The sequence below is a fragment of the Pristis pectinata genome, chromosome 4 (genome assembly GCF_009764475.1).
Source record: "Pristis pectinata isolate sPriPec2 chromosome 4, sPriPec2.1.pri, whole genome shotgun sequence".
NCBI lineage: Eukaryota > Metazoa > Chordata > Chondrichthyes > Rhinopristiformes > Pristidae > Pristis > Pristis pectinata.
The window spans coordinates 70,290,071-70,305,302 of record NC_067408.1 but is presented as its reverse complement, the minus strand read 5'-3'; the positions used below and the strand labels follow the sequence as shown (position 1 = coordinate 70,305,302).

The 15,232-nt window shown below is 45.4% G+C and overlaps 1 protein-coding gene across 2 annotated transcripts in view; it reads left to right on the top strand.

The window, feature by feature from the left end:
- The first annotated feature begins 6,418 nt into the window (after nt 1-6,418).
- Nucleotides 6,419-15,232, top strand: part of LOC127570061 (gamma-taxilin-like) — a 62,355-nt gene continuing 53,541 nt past the window's right edge. For both annotated transcript variants that reach the window (XR_007956292.1, XM_052015300.1), the window contains exon 1: nt 6,419-8,944. Coding sequence is in view for 1 of the 2 variants with exons in the window: in XM_052015300.1 (XP_051871260.1) it covers nt 8,744-8,944 (201 nt within the window). In the remaining variant the exon portion in view is untranslated. The remainder of the gene's footprint in view (nt 8,945-15,232) is intronic.

Sequence of the window (15,232 nt, the reverse complement as noted above, 5' to 3'; positions counted from 1 at the left end):
AAGACAGCCCTCATCACCCCTTTCAGGCTATATGAATTCCTAAGGATGCCCTTCGGCCTCAAGAACGCCGCTCAGACTTTCCAGAGGCTAATGGACACGGTTGGGTGAGGCCTGGATTTCGTCTTCATCTACCTAGACGACATCCTGGTGGCCAGCAAGTCACGCAAAGGGCAAGTGGCACATTTGCGCCAGCTCTGCCGGCGCCTGAGTGACCACGGACTGGCAATCGACCCAGCGAAGTGCCAGTTCGGGCTGATGGAAATCGACTTCTTGGGCCACAGGGTCAACCAGCACGGAGCCGCCCCTCTGCCGGACAAGGTCCAGGCCATCTGCCAGCTTCCCAAACCCAGCACGGTCAAGGGCCTGCAAGAGATCGTGGGGATGGTGAATTTCTACCATCGGTTTGTGCTGGCGGTGGTGCACATCATGAGATCCTTGTTCAGTCTGATGGCCAGCAAGGCCAAGGAGGTGGAATGGGACGCGGAGTCCACGGAAGTCTTCGAGCAGACCAAAGAGGTGTTGGCGAAGGCGGCCCTCCTAGTACACCCGAGAGTCAATGTACCCACGGCACTCACAGTCGACGCGTCCGACATGGCAGTTGGCGGAGTCCTGGAGCAGCTCGTCGAGGGCCAGTGGCGACCGCTCGCCTTTTTCAGCCGACACCTGCGACCACCGGAGGTGAAGTACAGCACTTTCGACAGGGAGTTACTAGCGCTCTACCTAGCTATCTGGCACTTCCGGTATTTCCTCGAAGGAAGGGATTTCACCACGCATACGGACCACAAGCCCCTCACTTTCGCCCTTGCAAAGGTATCGGACCCATGGTCGGCTCGGCAGCAGAGGCACATCTCGTTCATCTCGGAGTTCACCACTGACATCCGCCACATCGCGGGGAAGAACAACGTGCTGTCTCGTCCCCACATCCGCTCAGTGACCACCTCAGCCCCAGGACTCGACTACACGGCGCTGGCGCAGGCACAACAAACGGACACCGGGATCCCGGCCTATCACACCGCCGTTTCGGGACTCCGGCTGGAGGACATCCCCGTTGGCCCAACAGCAGTTCGGCTCCTGTGCGACACGTCGACTGGCTGACCTCGGCCCGTGGTACCGGCAGCATGGAGGCGGTGGGGGTTCGACACGCTACACGGCCTGGCCCACCCATCCATCCGGGCGTCCATCAAGTTGGTATCAGACAAATTCGTTTGGCACGGTCTGCGCAAGCAGGTCGGACACTGGGCCAGGACCTTCATACACTGCCAGACCACCAAAGTCCAGCAGCATGTGAAGGCTCCCCTCCAGTAATTCCAACCGACGCTCGGCAGGCTTCAGCACATCCACGTGGATATCGTCGGCCCCCTGCCCGTCTCCCGGGGCACCAGGTATATCTTCACCATGGTTGATAGGTTCACCAGATGGCCAGAGGCCATGCCGCTAGCGGACACGTCCACTGAGTCCTGCGCCAGGATGCTCATCGCAAACTGGATCGCCAGGTTCGGACTTCCAGCGGACATCACCTCGACAGAGGGGCACATTTCACGTCAGGGTTGTGGACAGCACTGGCGCAGCTCCTGGGCACCCGGTTACACCACTGCCTACCACCCACAGGCCAACGGCTTGGTCGAGCGGTTCCACAGGCACCTCAAGTCAGTCCTGATGGCGCACCTCAGAGGGCCCAACAGGACAGATGAGCTTCCCTGGGTTCTACTGGGATCTGCAGAGCCCCCAAGGAGGACCTGGGCACCTCCTCAGCGGAGTTGGTTTATGGCACCCCCCTGAGGGTCCCGGGCGGGTTCGTGCCGGAGGCCCAAGGTCCAGCAGGGACGCCGGCGGAAGTGCTGACAAAGCTGCGGGACGAGGTGGGGAGCCTGGCACCGGTTCCAACCTCCAGACGTGGCACTACACCATCCTTTATCCCTAGGGATCTCCGGGACTGTGAGTACGTTTTCATTCGCAGGGGCATGCACAAGTCACCTCTGCAGAGGGCGTACAAAGGACCCTTCAAGGTGATCTGGCACAACGGATCTACGTGTGTCATGGAGGTGGGTGGACGCGAGGAGACCTTCACAGTAGACCACCTCAAACTGGCGCATTTGGACATCGGGCAGCCTGTGAAGGTGCCCTCACTGTGCCGGCAGAGCAGGCGACCCAAGAAGGACACACAGACGGGGTCCCATGCCCCAATGGGCGATTCTGGGGGGGGGGGGTGGTGTAGCAGCCCGGACCCGCAGAACTTGAACCACCATCGGCGGCCGCAGGCGCATGCACGGGAGCACAACGTAGACCAACTGCGTGGCGGGCCTTCCGGCAGGGACCGCACATCATGACTGCCGGAGAGGCTCACGGGTCCTTGTGTGAGAGCGCGCGCTTTGTTTCAGTCAGTAAAGTGTGCTCCGGTCCAGCCTCCATGTCTCTGTGTTTTCTTCTCTGCCATGCACCGTGTTCAGCTACAATACCTTCAATTTAATCTTCTTATGATCAGTTCCTTCTCCAAAATATTCCCAGATGTCTTGGATAAAATAATTCTGCTGTTTGAGTATTTATTGGGGTAGCACGATGGTGAACCAAGTAATACTGTTGCCTCACAGTTCCAATGACCCACATTCGACCCTGACCTCCAGTGTTGTCTGTGGAGTTTGGCACATTCACTGTGTTTGCATGGGTTTCCTCCTGGTGCTCTGGTTTCCTCTGACATCCCAAAAATGCGCTAGTTGGCAGGTTAATTGGCTGCTGTGAATTACCCTGAATGTAAATGGGTGGCAAGAGAATGGGGGGGAGGGGGTAGGTTTGTTAATTTGCATGTGAGAGAGAATAATTGCAGGTAAATAAGTGGGGGAATGGGTTTGCTCTGAGAGCTGGCATCGACTCTCACAAGGAAATATGAGGAATAGAAAAATATATTGCTGTGCTCCACCTCAGCTTCACAGACTCGTTAATCCTGCCCAAGGTGCATATAGTCACAAAGAGGAATTCTTTAGCATCATAAATATATTTGTTACTTTGATCTCATTTATTATGTCTACCAATAGCTCTGAATCATTTTCAATGTGCAGTAAAAAAGTTTAACTTAAGCAGATTTAATACGAAGTAAAGGTAAACGCTGTTGTGACCTTTGGATTTTTCAGTTGACAGACTCAATGCTACAAACATGATTGGGCAGGACCTCCTGAATTCACTTCCAATGTCTCTCATTTCCTTATTGTGGTCTGACTCCTTTAAGAGTTCAATGTGAAAGCATTGGGAACATCTAACCTGTGGGTCATAATAGAGAGTGTACTTGTTGGCGACTGCATGTCCTAATAGAAGAGAATAAGGCTTCTCACAAGCAATTGAAGTACTGCGAGTGAAACAGTAATGTCTGAGGTCTGTCAAACCAGTCAGACCTTTTTCAGTAATTTCCAACATCACCTTCCATCATTACCTTCTAAGACTAGACGTGCTTCAAGTTTCCTGTGGTTTGCATTGTAATACTCCCTCTTAAAGGCTTGCTCACTATTAGCTACATGTTATGGCAACTAGATAACCACCAAACTGGTTCACTTCATTCTTACTGTTGTGCAGCGGAGAAATTTATCAGTTTATGAATGGAAGTTCATGGAAGAATAAATTGCAGAGATTTCCTTTTACGAAGCAATCTTCCACGGGAAGCATAAGGATTAAACATGCGCAGGATTTAAACACAAACATCATAGGTCATGGCAAAGGACACTATGTCTGCCTGTATGGTCCCCCAGTGAAATAGTATGGGGCAGGTAAGTCAAATGAGGTACTGCATTAATGCTGAGCTGAATTCATGATTACTTCAGAAACTGAAAGTCAATGGCTTCTGGCAAAGAAGCAGGATGAAGTAATCCCTGGAAATATTTTGAGAAAACAGACAAAACAACAATGCTGTGTAAATTATGCAACATTGTCTTATGCAATACAAGTAGTTTGATGTCTCACTATTTGAAACAGATGTAAATGGACAGTTCTCTGAATCTTCAGCCCTTTGCCTCTTCCACCTATCACCTCTCAGCTTGTTACATCTTCTCCCCCTCCCCGACCCACCTACCATCCCCCTCTCACCTGGACTCACCTATCACCTGAACTGACCTATCCCCTGCCTGCAATGTGCTCTTCCCTCTCCCCCCACCTTCTTATTCTGGCTTCTGCCCTTTTCCCTTCCAGTCCTGATGAAGGGTCTCGGCCCAAAACGTCACCTGTTTATTTCTCTCCATGGATGCTGCCTGACCTGCTGAGTTCCTCCAGCACTTTTTGTGTATTGCTCCAGATTCCAGCATCTGCAGAATTTCTTGTGTCTCAGCAGTCACAATGTGATGCTTTTCATTGTGAATAAATGATATGCTTTCCCTTAATTTTGTGGAAAGTGGGGGATTTTGAGAAACCACAAAAATTATTAAGCCTAAATACAAAATACCTTGGCATTAAGTACTAACTGCATGACCAGTAAAGCTTAAAGAAAAATGTTCTTCGAAAGTCCATCCAACACAGAAAAAGTTACCATTACAACAGAGTTGTATATAATCATTATCTGCCGTTACATCATGGGGTGGAGTATGCAAAGGGCACTTGGAGTCTTGAAGAGACACATTCTGCTTATAATACAGCAGTTGTGTGCAGCTGACAAATCTTGAAATTGAAAGGTTGAATTATGATATGCATACAACACAGTCTTAGCTAGCTGGCTATTAGTGATGGTTTTAAAACTGCTGGTATGAATTGCGTGGTTGTTGCATGCTGTAGATACTTCCACATTTTCAACACAAATGCTTTGAAACAGAAACATGTACCAAAACATCAACTTATCCAATATTGCCACACACATTGCAGTTCCATGTGTGCAATGTTTGAGTGGTTGCAAGAAGAGGTATATTATAACAGCTGCATTATCTGACAAAAATATTGCAAAACTGATATGCCACACTATGATAAAGATGGCAGCAGTTGAAGAATTATTGCTGACAGTGGAGTAGTTGAAGTGTCCCAGAAAGGAATTGGACAATCAATCTATTTTCATGGTGACCATGTTATCACTGTTCTACTTTCTAAACACCTTAAAGTGACTGGAGATGTCCAATAAAGGGACAGAATTCAAGACTTTGTTGCAGAGTTAGATGGCTCCTGACAGCACAGAGACAGCAGTAAGTGTTGACAGCTTCAGCCTTGGACCCCAGACACAAACATCTGAACTTTCTGGATCTCGCCATAAATATAGCTGTGAGAAAGGGACTTAATGATCTGCATGAAAATCCACCAAACAACACTTCAGTTTAATGTTAAGATGGTCACCACCACAACGGCATTGAAAGATCAGAGCACAAAGAGAGTTGGCCACAAGCACACTTTTTGAAGAGGCTTTTTTGCTCTGGAAAGATCAACACAACTTTCTGAAGCCATGTTTCTCTTCTGATCAGGATCAACTTGTCTGGTGGAAAATAAACAAAATCTATTGCAAGGAAGTCAATCAACTAGCAAAATGTATCTGAAGTTGTGGGAACATAGTTTCAGCATAATTTCTCCCCTGTAGAACTTAAAATCAATAGATCTCACAGTTGACTATTACCAGATCATGTGGGTATACTTAATTTTTAAAGAACACATAAAATTTCTTCATCAAAAAAAAGAAAGAGAATTGAATTTGTGATTTTTCTTCCTTTTCTTTTAAATGAACGGAAAGTTGGTCAGTATCTGAAATATTTATTCTGTGCTTTGTCAAGGCTAAGTTAAGCAGTAAAGGAGTGAAACGTAATAGCAGGTGACTGGGTGCACAAATCCATCTGAGAATTTCCAGATGTTACATTTTAAATTATCAATTTTCTTTCTTATCAACCGTTCAATGCATTTATTTCTTATTATCCCACACTACAATGCATCACATGAAGGAAGAGATCCCAATTATATTCAAGCAATATGTGGGTATCTCACTTACTGTAGTTATTAAGCATGCTATCAATCATGTTTTTTTTTAAAGAGGTAGTGGCAGAGCAAAAGACAGTTACTGAAAATAACTAAACTGCTAGACTGTCAGAAGGACAACGTATCAGAACCAAATGAAAAACTCTTTCAACAAGTCTTCCCATCATTATCTTAGTGTTTCAATTATTACACAATCATTTTTAAGTATATCCTATGGTTTTCTTTGAGCAGCCTATCAGTGCAATTCATTATCATTGAAGTGAAGCATACAGTGGCATAAAAATTGTGATGCTTTGTACTTGGCTTGCAAGTTCCTGAAATCATGGGATTCATAAATATCTTTAGCCTCAGTGTAACGGATCAGGTTGATATTTGGTGAATGTCCCTTTAAGACATGGACAGTAGAGTAGTAGTGTGTGTGTGTGTGGTGTCATCACGACAGGAAGATGACAACATGCTGGCTGTTTTTGCTTAGCGTATCAAAGTGAGTCGAGGAGGGAGAGAGAGAGAGAGACACGTACTGCTGGTCTCCGTAACAATGGATGAAGAACAATAGCTGTGTCTGTCACATACAATCCATGTATGGATTTTTGGAGCAAACAAGTGGAGTCCACTTTGTCATTAACCTGTAGTGGGAAACAGGTGTTTCTGTGGGCGGCCACGTATCGAATGCCTTTGGGGTGGCAGATACTTTGGAACAAAGCAATGGAGATCATTGGAGATTGAGGTGTCGTATGGGTTCCATTGTGGAACATGTGGATTTTGTAATTTCTCTCTATTTCCTCTCTACATTTTGTCTTCAGTCAATGGTGGTTTTGCAAAAGCCTTTGCTCACGTTTCACCTGATGACTTGCTGAACTGAACTTTGAGAACTATTCCTGGACTTGGAGTTTGGGAATTTGCCACACACACTTTGAGTATTAGTTTTGGGGATTAGGTTTAATATCTAACATTTTTACTTTTATTAATAACTACTTGTAGTAATAAGTAAATAGTTTTTAACACTTGTACATGACTCGGTGTGTTTCTATTGTTGCTGGTACATAACATCGGGGACATAGGTGGAAACTTTAAATTTATATAGGCAGCTCCCATGTTACAGCTGTTTGAGTTATGTAAATTTGCCATTACAGAATTCACAAATCACTAACCAAAAATTTGAGATACAGAATAATAGTCACTTTCATGAAATTTATGTGAAGAAAAAGTAAACAAATAAACACAAAATTTACTTTTTTCAACTCATGTTTCTTGAAGTATGCACCAATGACATGATTTTACATAACAGAAAATCACAATATGAACCATTTTCTAGGAAGGCAACCCCCTGTAATGTGGGTGTCACCTGAAGATACTTTGAAAGTAGCAATCCAACCCCAACCACCATAAACTTCCATTGGTCTGAGGTTATGCATGTCCAAAAATATTTCAATCCTAATGTTAAAGTGATGCATTCTGATTTACATTTAACACTTTCATCTATCGAAATGATTTTCTTTTAAACTAAGATTAGAACAAAAATATGATTGTGCTCACTGAAATTCTAGTTTTCACCAATATTCAAAATGCCTCCAAAAATGTCTGAATAACCCATTATTTATCAGCCTAAATAAGCTTCGTGTCAGGCTAATGAATAGTGATGACAATCTTTTGAGAAAGTCCAGGTAACCCATTTTGATCGTCACCAAATACTCCATCACCAACATCTTGTTTGGTTGGGGGTGTAAGTTGGAGAAGTCACCACTAACCAACCACATCAGCATCACAGCAGGACTGAGGCTGGCTGCAAGTATTAGCTCACCTTCCACCTCCTCAAACATTCTGTAGCATCTATAAAGCTGCTTCTTCTTAGGCAGTCCTTTGAAGTCAAAGATGGCTTGCTTCAACTCAAGTTCTATGGGTTCTGAGATGGCTTAAGAGTCCTAAGTAGGATGCACAAAGTCTGCCACAGGTGAGGCAGATTTTGCTTAATGGATACGTTTGGGATGTTGTGTTCTCCTTCCGCTATTTACTTGTTCCCATCGTAGAGACTTGAGGTGCTTGATGCCTTCCCGAATACTCGTCCTTGGACCAGGGGTTTCCATTTGTCAGTGAAGATAGTACTTTCATTTTTAAGGACACTGAGAGATGTCCCAGAAGTAATTTTTCTGTCCTCCTGAAAATTTTGTGCTGTGATGTGCTTGGGGTACATCTTTGCCCCCCACCGCCCTTCCTTCATTTCAACTTCCTTGCCCCACTAAAACACACCACATTTGTTGATATGACAGGGGGTGGGATATAATGAAGGGATATAACGCCATTAAAATGTTGAGGCGGAAATTAGTCATGTCCCAACATGTATTGGGAAAAGGGGCTGAATGAATTTGGGGACTTGAGTATCTTTTTTACCCGAGGGTGGCGAGTACCTGGAATACACTGCAGAGTCAGTGACAACTTCTAAGAAGTGTCTAGATGAGCACTTGAATTGGCTAAGCATAGAAGGCAATGAACCAAATGCTGGAAGATGGGACAAATGCGGATGGGTGTCCACCGGTCGGGGTGGAACGTGGTGGGCCGAATGGCCTGTTTCCCTGCTGCATGACTCTATGATAAATCACAAATCAGTGATTTATCGTAGAGTCAGTGTAAATTTCCCCAACTATTGAACAAGCAGCTACACAAAAGCAACAAGTCCCTTACCTACCACAGTGCCTGATGCTCTAAGGTAACATAAAGGGAACGAATATCATTCGAGTGAGCGGAACATGGGCTGGGGGTTTTTAATCGGTTCTTTTTTGTGATTCTGTAACGTTTGCTCAACAGGAAAGACACCACAAGGCTGCTGATGGCCCGCAGGGCGGCGGGGCCGCTCTCCCGCGGAGGTCCCAGCGCGGCCGCACGCCGCTCTTCCGGGCAACGGGCCCCCTCCCTCCGGGCTGTTCTCGGCTCCCTCCCTCCCCTGCCCAAAATTCACTTCCGTCACATCATGGCGACACGGATCGTACAGGAGGCGGGCAGGCTGGATCTAAGAGCCAAGGACGGAGAGGTGAGGCGAGGGGAGCGCAGCGCGCTGGGGTTTGGAGGGAGGCGAGGGGTGGGGGTACGGGAGGACCGGGCTGCACATGGACCTTCCCTCGCAAGGCCGGGAAACGTGGGGTGGAGGGTAAAAGTCACAGCGGGGCAATAACACCGGCCGGAGAAGCCCGGCTTAAAGCCCCCCCCTCCTCCTCCTCCTCCTCCTCCTCCCCCCCCCCGCTCCCCCACCACCGCCCCCCCCCCCCTCCCGGGGCAAAGGGAACTTTGTTGCGGGGGGTGAAGGTTTTGTTTAGTTATACACATAAAAAAAATATAAGGGAAAAGGCGAGAAGCTAAGTGAGGCCCGACCTGTGAGGAAGGCGAAGGGCTTTAAATGGAGGAGAGGGGATGGGGGGGTGAGAGAGCAGGTGTCCAGCGGGGAAACATCGAGGATCGTCCGTCTGTTTACGGTGCAGTTCACTCACCCTTCTTACGCTCGATTACCGCCCTCCCCCTGCCGTGCTGCGCAGAAGGATGCAATGATCTCAGTAACTGGGGCCTAAAGGACCTCCTTCCCTACTCTGGTGGATGCAGCGAGGCCAGGGTTTGCCTCACCGCCGAACTCGCAAGGGCAACGCAGGTTGTTGGGTTAGCATTCTCCGTGCTGAAGGGGGAAGAGCGGGGTGGGATTGAGATGGAAAGGTGTTTTGTTGTTAGAGGACGTTCAAATGCAGCGTCGTCTCTTGCTGCTGACTGTTTCAGACGGCGCTTTCGCTAATCCCCGCGTGCAGCTGTACATGGAACGTTACCCGGATCCGGGACCGACACCGTCCTGTAGGGCGCCTGCCGCTGCAGTGCTAGTGCACGTGGGGACAGCACTGCAAGTCACGGGGGGGGGGGGGGGAGCCTGAAGTAGGCAAACAGCGACGTAGAACACGTTGGGGGGGGGGGGGGGGAGGAGGAGAAATAGATGCTTGTGTGGAAAATAACGCATGCGAATTAAAATCTGATAACAGTATAAATTGTGACTCCAGACTTGTGGAGGTGCGTGTGCAAGTCAGGGGTTTTTGGGTTGTGTTAGCGTTCTTGCTGGTTCATGTGCATGCCCTGTCGAATTAACCTTTTTACAGGTTTTCGATTTTTCTTCGATGCCGCTTTAATTCTTTGCTGAGTAGAGTTTGGGTGTTACAGGTAATAACGCACCAATTAAACTTGGCACATGGAGTTACAAATTAGTGACAGTTGCAGCAGGTGTAATGCACACGGGAGACGTGACTGCGATTCAAAAATGGATGGTGTGAGTCTGTTTTTTAGGCATAAGGTCTGTATATCCCGTGATAATACTGGCGCAATGATGCGAAGCTCGGACTCGTATATAGTATCTGATGATTTCCTACTTGTTTCAGATACACTTTTGCTGTTTTTTTTTGTATTTAAAACTAAAATATGATGCATTTGAGCTGCTGTAATTCCAGAAAGCTGCACACCTGAGTTGCTTGTGCAGAACAGGAGTGGGGTTGTAATGAAACATATTTAAGAGCCACAACAGGTGTTGAAGTCATGTGGAAAACATACCTAGAGTTGATGGTATCAATTGACATCAAAATAACAATAAGCTAAAAGTCTTATCTTGCAACCTGATTGTCATTATTTACCAGAAAATGGTCATTAATGGAGAGTAAAGGACTTCTTTTGTTTTGCAAAAGGTGTACAGTATGTAAGAATGTGGTTGGGTGCAGAAACATATTACAGAGGGAACATCCATTTACCTCTGAGTGTTGCCATGAAAGAATCCACAATGAGCACTGGATCTGAAGTTGCCTGTTAGATTAAATTTAGACAAGTGCTAGCAAGTTATGAAACTGAAGGGGGTGGGGGAAGCACTTACAGTTGGCTGATAGTTGCAGGTTTCTCATTGAAATTGGAAGCAAAACGTGCTGGAGACATCACAGGGTGTTTAAGTATCTGTGGAGAGAGCAGGTAAACTTAAGTTTTGGGTTGTAGCTTTTTTTGGAGCAAAGGTTTGCAATTTAGTTGTGGTTGCCTTTTGATTTCTATACATGTACATTTCCAGCATGGGTCAGTGGCTGGGGATTCTATGTGGAAGATTTCTTGTTGCGAAGTGAGTTAGGCCACCAATATCAGCCATGTTTTAAACGAACTGGGGATCCAATTTGAGGGACCAAATGGTGTACTCCTGTTCCTAACTATTTTTTTGTTAGAGTTTAGTTCTTTAAGGGTGAGTGGTATAAATGTATTGGGGATGATAAGATGCATGAGGGAGGAAGGTTATAGTTAGAGGCATGAACGTATTGGGCTGTCTCTTGTTTCTGACCTGTATGACCTTTGTTTAGATTGAGCACAGTCAAGGCTGCTGTACATGCCATAAAATCTACTGATGCTTTTGGCCATTCTTTATGTCCTGGTTTAAATAAGGCCAAAATTTAACAAAACATTTCAGAAGCATACCATATAAATCCATTTGTTTGTTTGCTAAGTTAATAATTGCTTGCTGTTTTTAGTAGGGTGGGTCAGTCTATGCTGCGTGAGCTCACCATCTACTTGGTCTTGGCAAGTTTCGTAACTGCTGAGACTTGCTCCTACATGGAAGGAGGAAGAGAAACAGAAAAATGAGGCAGTCATATGGCTAGAAACTCTGCCTTGAGTGTTAAGGTGTGTTGTGAAGTTATGGCAACAGAAGCAAGATTGACCGTGTCCTTTCAGTTGAGCCACGCTCTCTAATCGGAATTATTTCAGAATCCAAAGCTGTAGCTCTTGAACAGACGTCGGAAGATTTTGCGCCTCTTAATTACTGTTCCTCTGACTGGTGTGTTTTACTAAATAGAGGGAATTGCCTATCAAGGTAGACATATTTTTGCTTGAATATTACCTTTCTTGAGCATAGGTACTGATCTACCTATCAACGAGAGGTACAGTTTTAATTGTTAAACTATCTGCTATAGTAAATAGCTGGTTCATGACAGTTTGTTTAAATACTTTCTCTGTGCTTTGGTGTCGTTGGCAGGGGCAGGTTTTATGCCAATTAAGTGCATAAATTGAACTTGTGTTATGTTGCATTCTTGAGCCACTGGAATTTGTGGTTCATTACTCCCACAGTACATAGGGGGCTCAATATAACTGAATGGGTTGCAAAGCCTTTTAATAGTCGACCACATTGCTGATGGTTTTAAAAGAAATTGACTTGCAGCAATAGTCATTGAGATATTTTTGAAGAGGAGTTACTATTATAATGAAGCAGGTGCAGCTGATTTGCACACTGCAGACTGCCTCAGAGCACTGAGATCCTTTCAGTAATGATGAGTGAGGGATAACTATTTGGAGATAACTGCCCTGCTTTACTTGAAGGATGCCAGGGAACTACTTTTATGTCTACCTGAGAGAACAGGCAGGGCTTTGGTTTAACCTTGTATCAGAAAGATGAGCTGCATGTCTAACTGTACAATGTTCCCTCAGACCTGCAGTGAGGGTCAGCCTAGTATTTTGAGCTTAAATTTTTAAAGTGGAAATTGAACCCGCAACATTCTACTGAAAATCTGGCTATGTGTGGAGTTGTGTATTGGTCAGACTGGGTAAGGACAGCAGATTTCTATTTATAGAGGAATTTGTGAACCAAGGGTGTTTTTATAACAATCCATGGGCTTTGTGTTCTTCAGTACTGATGCCATCTTTTTATTCCAGATTTAGTTAAATTTAATAAATTCATATGAATGCATGGACTTTCAAATCATTAATCTTAATATCTAATCACATAATTAGATGGGATTAATAACATAAAATGTGGCTCTATGATGAGTGTAACGAGGTCATTTTGGATCACTTTCTTGTCCTGCTGTTCAGCCTGACCTCCTTGACTCCGTTTCCTTCTATGTCTGCACTTATGAAAGCTCTCTCCCAATTCGTTTACATTGGTGTTTTCAAAATATTATTTGTCTGGTCTCGGACCCTGTGTTTGGCACAACATTCTATGCAATGATTGGTCTGCATCTTGCCTCCAATCTTGATGTCCCAGTTAAAATCCAGTACTTTTTGTACCTACTTTACTTCCCTGGTACAGCTCTCATCTCTGCGCTCTCAATTCCAGAAATGGTGGGTAGCCTGTTTAGCTATTTATCACTTTTGGATCCTATAAAGCACTATCAGGTGCTGCTCTCATCTGCACAACACACCTGGATTGCCCTACAATGCAAGGAAGACTTCTGTTTCTTCACTGCAAAGGTCTTAAACCTCTCAATAGGGTGTTGGGAACTTGTTCACCAAGGCTAAAACCATCTGGTCACTGCCGCTTTCTCTTCCTTCACCGTGATCTCTCACTTTTCTGTTTTCTCCAGTCTCTCACGTTCTTGTGTACACGAGTCCCACACCCTGTTCCCTCAATCATATTTGCACTGTCCACCATTGTAAGCTAAGTAATACCACACCCTTGCTGCCACATCCTTTGGAATTTTACACTTATTATCTCAACATTTTTCAAGTTCTGATGAAAGTTCATCAATTTGAAATGTTGTCTCTCTTCACAGATGTTCTCTGACCAGTTGAATATATACAGCATTCTATTTTGTTTCAGATTTCCAGTAACTGATTTTGGATTTGGCTAATTAGTTCATGGTTTTTGCTCTTAAGTCTGCTGTGGGATACCTGCTCTCTATCTTCAACCTCCTTTTCTCCCTCATCCTTGAATGTGTTTTAGTCTCCCAAATTCATTTCATCATTCAGACAAGGAATTCTTGGTTTCTGTACTGCTGAGGTACTAAACAGCTCTGAGTAAAATCATGAGTAACGTTCTTTGTCATCGGCAATGAGGGAAATCTGCTTCCATTTGTCTTCCTAACCCTGTCTACTGCCTTTGACACATTTGACCAAAACATCTTCCTCCAATGCTTCACCTTGTTCCATTTCTTCCACCCACAGCCATGCAGGTATCCTCAATGGCTTCCATTACCATGCTCACACAGTTAATTGTGGCGTGCACAAAGCATCTGTCCCTAGTCACCTTCTGTTTTGCAGATGCGTGCTGTTTAAGGTATCTTTATTAGTCACATATACATCAGAACACACAGTGAAATGCATCTTTGGCGTAGAGTGTTCTGGGGGCAGCCCGCAAGTGTCACCATGAATCGGGTGAAATTATTACAGGAAACAGGGAGATGGCAGTCGAATTTAATAAGTACTTTGGATCTGTCTTCACCGGGGAAGACGTAAGAAATCTCCCAGAAGTAAGGATGGACAAAAGGCAGAGGGTGACAGAGGAACTGAAGTGGATTGACATTAGGAAAGAAATGGTAATGGGTAGACTAATGGGGCTGAAGACTGACAAATCCCCAGGTCCAGATGGTCTGCATCCCAGGGTACTAAAGGAGGTGGCTCTAGAAATTGTGGATGCATTGGTGATCATTTTCTGATGTTCCTTAGATTCGGGGACAGTTCCTGAGGATTGGAGAATGGCTAATGTTATCCCACTTTTTAAGAAAGAAAGGGAGGGAGAAAACGGGGAATTATCGTCCAGTTAGCCTAACATCTGTGGTGGGGAAGATGCTAGAGTCCATTATTAAGGATGAAATAGTGGCATATTTGGATAGTAATGATAGGATTGGGTCGAGTCAACATGGATTTACCAAGGGCAAATCATGCTTGACTAATCTACTGGAGTTTTTTGAGGACGTAACCAGGAAAATAGACAAGGGAGATTCAGTGGATGTTGTATACCTCGACTTTCAGAAGGCATTTGATAAAGTGCCGCACAGGAGATTGGTGGGTAAAATTAGGGCTTATGGAATTGGGGGGCGGGTATTGACATGGATAGAAAACTGGTTGGCAGATAGGAAACAAAGGGTAGGGGTGAATGGATGTTTCTCAGAGTGGCAGGCCGTGACTAGTGGGGTGCCACAGGGCTCGGTGCTGGGACCGCAGCTGTTAACGATCTATGTTGATGACTTAGATGAAGGCATTGTGAATAACATTAGCAAGTTTGCTGATGATACAAAGTTGGGTGGCAGTGCGACGTGTAGAGGAAGTTAGGAGTATTCAAGGTGATTTGGATAGGTTGAGTAAGTGGGCAGATACTTGGCAGATGAAGTTTAATGTGGATAAGTGTGAGGTTATCCACTTTGGGAGCAGGAACAGGAAGGCGGATTATTATCTGAATGGTGTGGAGTTAGGTAAGGGGGAAATACAAGGGGATCTAGGAGTCCTTGTTCATCAGTCACCGAAAGTGAATGAGCAAGTGCAGCAGACAGTGATGAAGGCTAATGGAATGTTGGCCTGTATTACAAGGGGAATTGAGTACAAAAGCAAAGAGATT